The following is a 12,540-nucleotide window of genomic DNA, read 5'->3' on the forward strand; positions in this document are numbered from 1 at the left end:
ATATTAAGTATTAAATATTAAGTGTTGCTTGCGGTACGCCATTGTCTTAACCTTTTCTTACTCCTATGTTGCTTTTCGGCAAAACAGCAATGATGAAACGAAAGTGTAAAAAATGTGGATTCTTTTTTTCTATTCTGGTTATAATAACAAAATATACAAATATTTGTATCAGGGAAACACTTTATCTTTGACGAGAGGTTGTAATTTGGCCTTTTTTTTTTTTTTGCACTGGGCGGGTTTTATATCAAGATTGGACTTGGAAACTGGTTTTCCGACCTGGCAACCCTGTTCAGGAAACGTTACTTCCGGCCTTGCTCTGTTGTGACGGCTACCGGTGTTGCCAGAGACTAAGGACAGGAGAGAGATGCATAGGCCAGGCTGATAACGTTTGACCTACTTTTCACAAGATTTGGCGGTTGTAGAAGGAACAGTTTTGATTAATTTTAACAGGTTAATTTTTATGCCTAACACCTTGAAGTTCTGGCTTTGTTACTGAACTAGCATTTTAACACATCACAACGCACGAGCTGTAAACTGCATGTCACTTCTGGTATGTACATACACAGGCAAATTCAATGAAATAATTCAACCACCCCAAAAAATGACATTATATCCAAAAAAAAAAAAAAAAAAATGTGTTAGATTTTTTTTTTCGTATTCTTATATTTTCAAACATGTAATTTTGACGTTTGATAATGAATAAATATATAGTTAATCGTGAATTACTTTTCTAATTGAAATAAGAATACAATAGTTTTCTCAGAAGAAAATCTTCTGTGATACTTATCGCCAAATCATTCCACTATAACGTGTTCACCACTGTTTAAAAAAAAAAAAAAAAAAATTATATAATACGAACATACACATAGGATTGTTAAAGAGGGAACATGTTATCTTGAACGAGAGGTTGTCATTTGGGCTGGATTTTACTGAACTGGACGGGTTTTACAGTGTGACTGGGCTTGATACTGTCTTGTCGATCTGGCAACCCTGATGGCTACGTAAAGAAGTGACTTGCGTATAATGTAGTTTTCCTGTTGCTCACTTGTCTCACTTACCGGTAATATCAATTTCGGAACAGAAAGGAAGTGATTACAGGAGAAACACGACTGACTACATTTAATCTAACACAACATAGTCTGCTGTCTGATTCAGCAAACGCATGCGAGGACCAAACCGAGTCGACAACGTCATTACTGGCTAATAGGGTTAGCCAGACGAACCTCCGCTTAGCGTTCGACTCTATAGCTTAATCTTACAACACCTTTTTAGATTCTATTTCATTTTCTATTTCAGTCTTAACATTTGTGTGGCGACGATGAACTGGCTTTTCTCAATTTCAAAGGGTGCTGGACCTCACACTCCGCTCAACAGTCTTCAACAACAAAGACAGCGGCAGATTGAGTCGCTTAAAGCTGCTCATCCGAGGTAACGTCAACCGTGCCGCTAAAGTATTTTGGTGTAAACGCTCACCTTTACATTATGCCTAATCAATCAAACCAGTCAATTCTTGAGCACAGTTGCATGCTAAATTTTTTAGCTTAGCACAGTTCGCGTGAGTAGGAAAAAGCAGTTGGTTAGCTTTTACAGAAGCGGAACGAAAATGCTGCTCAATTAAAAACGTTGACCTAATGACAAGTCCTCTGTTTCACTTGTGTATGATGGTTTCCTCGGAGGGTCATTTTGTATTTGCTCACACTTCCTTGTAGCTCATTTTGTTTGCTAATCCAGTCGGCGGAAGGCTATCTTTAGACATAATACCACATGTTGTCGCTGACCCGCCACGTCTTCTGATCATTACAAGGCACTCGTGTCATATGAGGGTGTTTTTTTCCTACTCATTTTTTAAATAAAGTTTTCGTTTGCTTAAGTACATTTATCTGGGTTTATTAGCAAGATTGATGTAGCAGAATAATGCTGAATAATTACATCGACATTAGGAGTGGGAGCATCAGGGCACCTCACATACAATACAATACGCAATACAAGGTTCACGACAACGATTAGCTCACGATATCGCGATTCTCGATATATTGGTCAGAAAATTGATATGATATTCTACGCTACAACTGTTGAAACGAAAAACAAGATATTTAAAAATAGAAAAAATACTGTTTAAGTCATTTATTAAACAGTGACCCCTTTTCTGTGCAACATTGCTGTAAAATATAAATCTACTGCAAATTTTGTACCTGCACATATAGAGGGAACAAACCACAACCACTGATATCTCTTGGAGAGATCATGATGAATAGCACCCTTAATTTTCTAAAAAATGTAAATCTTTTATAATTTTTAACAGTGCTGTAGGTGTCAGTATGTCACATAAAAGTATTGATACTTGGCGGAAGCATATCGATAACGGGTTACCTGGTAATGGGTAATCGGGTTGCAAAATATTGTGATCTATCGCCATATGGAGTAAAGATACACTATAATATCGGTCACCAATAATTATCGTCCGATAATGGCAATTATGACGTCACACAGATAATCCAGATAATAAAAAAATTCCCCCGATAATGCAATCCGATAATTATATACTTGATTTAGCCTCCAAATGTGCCCAACCAAAGAATTCAGCACGCCGCCTCCTCAACCCCTCCCCTCTCTGAAGCCCCTGAGAGAGGAGGGGTTGAGGAGGCGGAGTTACCCGACAAGAAACAGTTGGATATTATGGCGGCTGTTACTAGAAAAACGACACTCTCGCCATCTGCGAAACATGCACCGCTGAAGTTCCACGAGGCGGAAAGAAAGCGTCCTCATTCAACACCACTAACCCAGCAGCCATTTAAAACTGCATCACAAAGATTTTTGGAACAAATACGAGGCTGCTGCTAGCGGGAATGCTAAAACTATTGTAAACACAAACTAAGTTAAACTACGGGGCTTGACAGAGTCGGGTTGTTTGGGAATGCAGCCCAAGGCGGGTGGTAAACTCTCATCTAAGGCTAAACACTGGCACGACTGGAGACCGAAAGTCTGCAAGTAGCCGTCTTCCGGCGGAGCCTGCTGCTCTGGCCGGTCCGGCAGGCCGCCGCGGTGGGGCGGGCCGATCCCGGTTCCCTGGCGGCGGGATCTCCGGCATAAACACCCCGGTTTCTCGAGTGTTCCCCCATGGCGTGCAGGACGCGAGGCTTGCGCCTCCGTCCGGAGCAGAGCCAGGCCCCGAATACGCCGCGGCAAACCGGCTGGGGCGGGCGGATTATCCGGTACGAACAAAGCTGCTACCGCCGAGACGAGAAAAGCCCTGGATAAAAAAATAATGCAGTTTATACGACCACCATTCTTCATGAAAAACATGCCAGTCACACCATTTTCACCACAGACATTTGGACAAGTGATGTCCAGTAAGCAAGCTTATAATGATGGCACAGTGGTTAGATGATAATTTAAACATGCAGAAAATGAAGTCAGCCAGTCAATAACGCATTAAGTATGTAAAATGACGAGCGTTCAGATTACTTTGTAACGCTGCCTTTATTTTCGGCTTAACAAAACTCAGGCACACGCACGGGATGCGAGCTCCAACTCCATCCAAATAGTACTGCCGTGTATCAGTTTAGCTGCTGTAGAGCAAATGTCGTGAGTGCTGCAAATGTAAACAAAGCGCTGCAGAATGGGTACATGACATCTCGCTCTTTTGAGTTAATAATTCCCAACAAAGCATATAACATTAGCAATCACTTTTCAACTTATGTAAATTATTAGTTTGCTCAATTACAGTCGCAGTAGTTAATCAAAACTTATTGGCACTTATAAACACTTATCAATTTATGCACATTCCTGTTCTAATGAAATAACAATAATATTCTGTAGCCACAAATAGTTTTCAAAATCTTTCCTTCTTCCATTTTTTTTCCTTTTTAAGGATTAAGTATAATAATTTATTGCTTTAAATAAGACTGTTAAGATTATTTTCAGCTAGCTATTTTTCTTTCAAGAAATCTGAGAGAAATACACTTAAATGGCTGGCAGATAATTTCACTTTTTTCCAATAGATTTACACTTAAAACTGACTTGTTTTAAGGAGGTGTGTTTTGCAGTGTAGTAATGATATATATGTTAGGAATGGCTAACTTTTAAAGGCATTTTTGTGCAACTTAGGTATTTACTCTGTAACTAATTGTTGCCAAAAGTTTACCTTTACACAATGTCAGACAATCTGTCATTATTTAGATGTTGGAATTGACTACCTGTTCATTTTTTATGTTGAAAAAAAGAGCAATAAATTATATTTTTGCACAGTAATATTTTCTTTTGTGTATACTTGAATATTTTACATAAATCTTTTAGTACCATCATCGGCTTGACCTTATCGGTTGGAATGAGGAGGAAATTATCGGTTATCGGTATTGGTTGAAAAATGTATTATCGTGCATCACTAATATGGAGATATTGTCACACTCGTCTTAATTGACATATGTAAGATGTCCAGGAGAGGTGTGACAAAATATTGAAATAGTGATATAGCATGATACTTTGTATCCCAAAATCGATACATCATTTTAAAAAGATGTCCCTGTTTATTTAAAAAAAAAAAAAAAAAAAAAAAAAGGAACCAACAGGTTGCTGCCAAAGTCTTCTTCTAGAATAGTGTTTCTGTTAACTCACTGGCTGCCATTGACAGCACTAGACGCCCAATCTATTTAGACCAGGAGGGTCGAAATGAGCATTCTTTCAATAGGCTGTATTGGCACCATGGGAAAAAGTGCTTAGAAAATAGATTTCGTTCCACTGAAATGGATCTACATGACCGCTGCATTATAATATACATACAATGCTAACTAGTACCAAAAAAAAAGTTCTACTCACGGTTTCCAGTCATTTTTTAGTAATTAGCGTTTTTGTGTCGGTCTTTTTTTCCCCCCGTGGCGCAGTGATATTGATACGGCGGAGTCGTATCGTCAGTGTGTGAAGCCATTTTAGGTCACGTGCACCAATAGGAGACGAGGATTGTTGCTATGGGTTTGGAAAACAAACAACATGGCGGCGACCGTGTCAAGCTACGACACGAGCAAAGATGAACAAAAGATAAGAAAACCGCATTCGAAATGTAGTCAAAAGGCATGGAAACGATGCTATATGCATCCCTCATCTGTCCATGGGCGAAAAAGGGCAGGAATTTGGCCGAAACGGCATGCAACTTGCTAAGCCTTCGTGGCTACGTCAGACAATGGCTTTCTCTCCAGGCTCCGTCAAAGGATCCTGATGAAAATGCGTCGACTGGGATTTTTAACGACATTGACTCCAGGTAAGCCACACACACGCCTTTTGTTGTGAATAACTATGGGAGTTGGGGGGCTTCTGGTCAGATCACATATGAAATTAAGACTTGCAATGTGAGTTCTGGGCTGTAGCGGTCATTATTATGATGTTAGATTGTTAACTTTGAGCAAAAAGTTTAGATTGACAGATAACATAGGTTTTTCATAGTATTTAGTTTAACTGTAGTTCCAAAAACCAATTTGATAATATTATTCAGGAAAAAATGGCAGAATAGACAAGCCTAGATAATTTGGATTGGAAGATTATGTAAATATGATATGGATGAAACAGTTCACACATGGTTTATGTGTGTGTGCGTGTTTTTCAGAACTGAAACACCCTTCACTGACAGCTACAACTTCTTCTGTGGGACCATCGTCCATTAAAAGATTAGATTTGACCAGGATCTGCTGCGAATGGACAAGCTTGTGGAAATATGGCTTTATTGGGACCATGGAAAAAGTGCTTAGACAATGGATTTCATTCCACTACGCTGGATCTATGCGTTCAATGCATTTTTTCTAAGCCAATACCCTTCTAACTTAGTCACCAGCCAGAAATGTATCTTGATGTGAATACACAAAAATACAGATCTAGTGTTGCTGTTTTTGCTTGTTTTAAGTGTTATATTAATTCTGGCAACACAAAATCTTTATCAAATGTCATAAACACATCTACCAAACATTTGAAACAAGTATTGGTGCCTTAGTATACACATAGGTGAATTCATGTAAATGAAATGAAATCAAATCAAATCAAATGCAAATGTAGCTAATTTCTTGAAGGAAACACTTCAACATTAATGATTTGCACCCAGCACAATGAAATATATATTGAATTAAGCTAAAGGTTTATGTGTCATATATTAAAAATATCACAACCTACTATGCAATGAAATATATAAAATAAAAAATGCACACCATGATCATAAATGGCTGAAAATCAACCGAATTGCTACCACACCCTCTTAAATGTGAATCATGGCAAAAATGGAATAAGACAAAAAATTATAGGGTGATCAAAAAATAATGTGCCAAAATCATAAGGTGATACTTTAAAAATAAAAGACATCACAAAAGAAGTGATGGACACGTGTTGAAGATAACTTCCAAGTTTTATTTCATGTTTCACAAGTGCTCAAATGTGAGCACACCCAGCAGCACGGACAAAATCAAGCCACGATGAGAATTCCTCTCAAACTTGTGCATGTCGCAGTTATTGTCTTGATTGCAACTGTTGTTCGATATTTCACATCATCAGTACTTGCTGGACGTGTTGGTATGTTAAAGACAAAGTTCATTATCCATCTTTATGGCACATAACGTATGTTATACACTCAGGGGTCCCCAACCTATTCCACTAAGGCACACTGTGGGTGCAGGATTTCATTCTTACCAAACAAGATGACAACACTTTTTCCCCAATCTGGTGTTTTACAAGTGCAATCAGTTGATTGCAGTCAGGTGTGGCTTGTTTTAGCAGAAGCCTCATTGGTTCAACTGTCTCTGCTGGATCGGCTGGAACAAAAACCAGGACCCACAGTGTGCCTTGAGGACTGGGTTGAAAACCCCTGCACTAAGTGTATGTTCCACCACTTCCAGCAAATATTGATGACCTGAAAGATCGAATAACAGACTATATCAATGCGAGAGGGAGGAATTCTCATGTCAACTTGGATGTTGTCCATTCTGCTGGTGATGGCCATATTTGAATACTATGAAAACATGAAATTGAACATAGTTACTTCCTACATCTGTCCAAGGTAGTTTTTTTTAAAAATGTTTTTTGTTTTTGACATGGCATTATGATTTTGGCACAGCCTTTTTTAATCACACTGTATATACACAAAACGTTGGAATCATTCAAGTATGGTACTGTTGGTACACAACATTTATTTAAACATGGAAGTGTCTCATACTATAAAAATACACATACAAATATTGAAAAACAAATTTAATATATATATATATATATATATATATAGAAATAAAAAAATAGTAAAACTGTACATGACAACATTACTCCTCAAAATCGCTTTCATCAAAGTCATCAGCCCATCCAAGTGTCTTCTGTTTCTTTGGAAACATTCTCGCATGCTTGGCACCGATATAAATCAGTACAAGAAAGTTTTGCAGACATATAGGAACATCTTCCCGTGTCACAATTGGTTGCCTTTCCACTACAGTTGACTACTTGCAAAACAGTATCAGGGGCAGGATTTTTAGTCATCCATGTCACTGCCAACTGCCCATCCTCAATGTCCCACCCATTCCCAATGGGTGAAGGGGCACACATTTTACCTGTCAGACAATGTTTCATAATTGCTGCTTGATAGTTTGCTGTCCTGCAATGTTGGTACAGAGCATCAGTTTTTGGGGGAATAGAATGTTCTGGCAAGATTGACGAGGCCATACAGAAAGATCTGCATTTGGCATCATTTTTGGCATATAACTGGCCAAACAGGTGGCACACGTATTTCCACAACGTGTTAAATGTTTGTAGGTCAAGTTTAAAACTGCTGCCCAGCTTTGCAAACCCAGTCAGGTACTCTTTTTTTTATGACGTGCAAAAGAATCCCCCCCCCTTGCCATGAAAGGCACAAGCAGAGTCACAACCTGTGAATGTATGGATGCCAATGAGTGCTAAACACACACTAGTGCCAGGAGCTGCAGAGACCTCAGAGACGTCAGTCCTCGTTCTGTTGCCTCCTCCTGTGAAAAAATGCAATTTACACTGTAAATCTATCTGCAGACTTACAGCAATCACTGCCACGTCAGTATCAGGGCTTTTATTGACTACAGCTTGATGTTCTTGAGCCAAAAGGTTTATTTAACCATTGTCACCCATAACAGGTATGCAATAAAAAGTTCTACTGGATTCACTTTCTATACACTGTACATACATTTTATAACAAAGTTGTATTGATATCTGGGCTAAAAAATGGCATCGTTACAACACTAGTTTAAATAAGATTTTTGTGAGCATAGGTTAATAACAATTAACCTTGTAGCAAAGGCGTGCGTGTGGCTTACCTGTAGTGAATGTCGTTAAAAATCCCAGTCGACGCATTTTCAGCAATATCCTTCGACGGAGCCTGGGGAGAAAGCCATTGTCTGACGCAACCACGCGGCTCTGCACGTTTTTTCCAAATTCCTGCCCTTTTTCGCCCTTGGACAGTTGAGAGATGCATATAGCATCGTTTCGATGCCTTTTGACTAAATTTCGAATGCGGTTTTCTTATCTTTTGTTCATCTTCGCTCGTGTCGTAGTTTGACACGGTCGCCGCCATGTTGTTTGTTTTCCAAACCCATAGCAACAATCCTCGTCTCCTATTGGTCCACGTGACCTAAAATGGCTTCACACACTGACGATACGACTCCGCCGTATCAATATCACTGCGCCACGGGGGAAAAAAAGACGCACACAAAAACGCTAATTACTAAAAAAATGACTGGAAACCGTGAGTAGAACTTTTTTTTGGGCACTAATTAGCAACGTATGTAAATTACAATGCAGAGGTTATGTAGATCCACTTTAGTGGAACGAACCAACACAATTTTCGCTCAGCCAATACAGCCTACAATGGAAACCAGAGCATTCGCGGCCAGTCTTAGCGATTTTCGGGGCATTTACAGGTGACAATAGGTGTTATAGGTGTTATAATCCAAAATCAACAGGAAATGACCCAGAAATACCCCCAAATCAACAGGAAGTGAGTGAAAAAAATCAACAGAAAATGACCTGAAATTCCCAAAACGAAACTCATTGGTTGTCATTGACCTCCACAGATGTATAATCCATTTGAAGTGTCATTCGCTGCCACCCTCCCAGTTCAAATAAATTGAATGCCTTCTAGTGATAAACTCGATTCAATTCACAGCAGAAAGATGAAAAAAGCATGTTTTTCTGTTTATTGCTTATTACTTACCTTAATACCAATGGTAAAATATTGCAGAATTATTTACTGACCCATGTATTGATAATCATTATACCGCCAAATTGTGAAATCATCGTTATTGTGAGCCTTGTATTGCAAATTGTATCGTGTCGTGAGTTACCAGTTTCCCACCGCCAAATGTCCAGACATGAATGTGCATTACCTTCGTTCCCCAATTTATAATTTTCTAACATAAAACATACAGACAAAAGGAATAAAACGGTGTCATAACTTGAATAACTATAAAATTGGGGATTTTCTAATTAAAGGTATTCCGTGGGATGTCCTGATCACATATTTTTGCACCCAAGTCACTTGGTTTTTGTAGTACAGTGATCCTTTGTTTTTCACACTTCATGGGGACCAGAACCTACCGCGATCAGTGGAAAAACTGCGAAGTAGCGCTGTAGGCGTGTGTACGTATAATGCGGAGAAGAAGAGATGGGAGCGTCTGGCTAGGATGCTTTGTGATGTGATGTGATGCTATGTTTTCACTGCTACGAGTTCATTAAAAAAGTAATCGAATGCTTCATATGGCTGCTTCTATCTAAATAAGCAACACAACAGATTCCAAAACAAAAATTCTTTTAATACTGTTGATTTTTAACGGAGTCATATACTGCTTTAAGATGGCAGCTGTTTACTTAAGCCAGCGAGTATGTAATTTTGCATCTAGTTCTTTGCATATTCTAACGGCGCCGAATCTGTCATTGCGCATCCAGTTCTATATACATGTGATATCGACCATAGCCCGAAGTTATAATATGATTTATTCTCATACTCCCTCCCTCTACTGCTTAATCCGTGGTCGGGTCCCTGGGACAGCAGAAGACAAGACGTAATGTGTTGTTGTACTTACATGGTTCTGACTGCACAGTGTTTCAACTTCGTAGCACTCAGCTAGCTATGCACTTGGCACTTGTATTCCATGAAGCCGGTCGTAGATAATTGATCGTGCAGCCACCTTTGCTTGATATAGTTCTGTTGCAAATTTTGCACTGAGCGGACTGGTCTTTTTTTATTTTATTTTTTTTGTAAAGTTAAGCCAATCTTTTGAGCGCCGCCACACCGTGTCCATGGTTGTAATCAAGTTGCAATGCACAAACACGCGCTTCTTGTGGCTTCTTCTTCGTGGTTTTCGGCAGCATTTTTTTTTTTGCGCTCAGGGGTCAGGGCATCTAAACATGGAATCGAAATTTAAAAATTCGAACGGTTCCGGGAGAACCGGAGTGTTAAAACCGGGTCCCATCGATGCTCGATGCCCAACCCTAATTTTAATACAGGTTTTTTTAAGCACTCTAAATGTAATATTTATGATAAGTTTTAAACATGTTACTGTTCCACAGAATTATTTTTAAACAAGATAAAAAGACGCCCTAAATACAGTTGTGGTCAAAAGTTTACATACACTTGTGAAGAACATAATGTCATGGCTCTCTTGAGTTTCCAGTTAGTTTTACAACTCTGATTTTTCTCTGATAGAGTGATTGGAACAGATACTTCTTTGTCACAAAAAAAAAAAAAAAATCATGAAGTTTGGTTCTTTTATGACTTTATTATGGGTGAACAGAAAAAAGTGATCAAATCTGCTGGGTCAAAAATATACAGCAGCGCTAATATTTGGTAACATGTCCCTTGGCCATTTTCACTTCAATTAGGCGCTTTTGGTAGCCATCCACAAGCTTCTGGCAAGCTTCTGGTTGAATCTTTGACCACTCCTCTTGACAGAATTGGTGCAGTTCAGTTAAATTTGATGGCTTTCTGACATGGACTTGTTTCTTCAGCATTGTCCACAAGTTCTCAATGGGGTTTAAGTCAGGACTTTGGGAAGGCCATTCGAAAACCTTAATTCTAGCCTGATTTAGCCATTCCATTACCACTTTTGATGTGTGTTTGGGGTCATTGTCATGTTGGAACACCCAACTGCGCCCAAGACCCAATCTTCGGGCTGATGACGTTAGGTTATCTTGAAGAATTTGAAGGTAATCCTCCTCCTTCATTATCCCATTTACTCTCTGTAAAGCACCAGTTCCATTGGTAGCAAAACAGCCCCACAGCATAATACTACCACCACCGTGCTTGACGGTAGGCATGGTGTATGTACTTGGGATTAAAGGCCTCACCTTTTCTCCTCCAAACATATTGCTGGGCATTGTGGCCAAACAGCTCGATTTTTGTTTCGTCTGACAACAGAACATTCCTCCAGAAGGTCTTATCTTTGTCCATGTGATCAGCAGCAAACTTCAGGTCAGCCTTAAGGTGCCGCTTTTGGAGCAAGGGCTTCCTTCTTGCACGGCAGCCTCTCAGTCCATGGAGATGCAAAACACGCTTGACTGTGGACACTGACACCTGTGTTCCAGCAGCTTCTAATTCTTGGCAGATCTGCTTTTTGGTGATTCTCGGTTGAATCTTCACCCTCCTGACCAATTTTCTCTCAGCAGCAAGTGATAGCTTGCGATTTCTTCCTGATCGGGGCAGTGACAAAACAATGCCATGCACTTTATACTTACAAACAGTTGTTTGCACTGTTGCTCTTGGGACCTGCAGCTGCTTTGAAATGGCTCCAAGTGACTTTCCTGACTTGTTCAAGTCAATGATTCGCTTTTTCAGATCCATGTATGTATATTTTTGACCCAGCAGATTTGGTCACTTTTTCTGTTAACTCATAATAACGTTATAAAAGAACCAAACTTCATGAATTTTTTTGTGACAAAGAAGTATCTGTTCCAATCACTCTATCGGAGAAAAATCTGAGTTGTAGAAATAACTGGAAACTCAAGAGAGCCATGACATTATGTTCTTCACAAGTGTATGTAAACTTTTGACCACAACTGTACTTCATATGGTGTCCACTCAAATGGGCTCCAGCTGCTCACTTAAACACAATGAGTTGCCACAGCAACTGTTTAACAAGTTATAAGATGATTGAAGCATGCGGCCCTTTGAAAGTGGAGTCTTTTGCAAGAGCAAAACACCCCGTCCTCTGATTGGTTAAATGGTAATGGTAAATGGAGTTAGATTTGTATTGCGCCTTTCCACCTTTTTAAGGCCTTCAAGGTTCTTCACACTATATCCTCATCTGCAGTGGGGCAAATAAGTATTTAGTCAACCACTAATTGTGCAAGTTCTCCCACTTGAAAATATTAGAGAGGCCTGTAATTGTCAACATGGTTAAACCTCAACCATGAGAGACAGAAGGTGAAAAAACCCCCCAGAAAATCACATTGTTTGATTTTTAAAGAATTTATTTGCAAATCATGATGGAAAATTCGTATTTGGTCAATACCAAAAGTTCATCTCAATACTTTGTTATGTACCCTTTGTTGGCAATAACA

The 12,540-nt window shown here is 39.3% G+C and overlaps 1 protein-coding gene across 8 annotated transcripts in view; it reads left to right on the forward strand.

The window, feature by feature from the left end:
* The first annotated feature begins 312 nt into the window (after positions 1-312).
* Positions 313-12,540, forward strand: part of vps37a (VPS37A subunit of ESCRT-I) — an 82,846-nt gene continuing 70,618 nt past the window's right edge. Inside the window, exons 1-2 of one of the 8 annotated variants that reach the window (XM_057842807.1) lie at positions 313-550; positions 1,297-1,428. In XM_057842807.1, the coding sequence (XP_057698790.1) occupies positions 1,319-1,428 (110 nt within the window). In that variant the 5' untranslated portion in view covers positions 313-550; positions 1,297-1,318. Of the gene's footprint in view, positions 551-845; positions 1,429-12,540 lie in introns of those variants that run through there. The other 7 variants (XM_057842806.1, XM_057842812.1, XM_057842808.1 and 4 more) reach the window with 7 other exon arrangements.

Source organism: Corythoichthys intestinalis, chromosome 8 (assembly GCF_030265065.1).
Source record: "Corythoichthys intestinalis isolate RoL2023-P3 chromosome 8, ASM3026506v1, whole genome shotgun sequence".
NCBI classification, from domain to species: Eukaryota; Metazoa; Chordata; class Actinopteri; order Syngnathiformes; family Syngnathidae; genus Corythoichthys; species Corythoichthys intestinalis.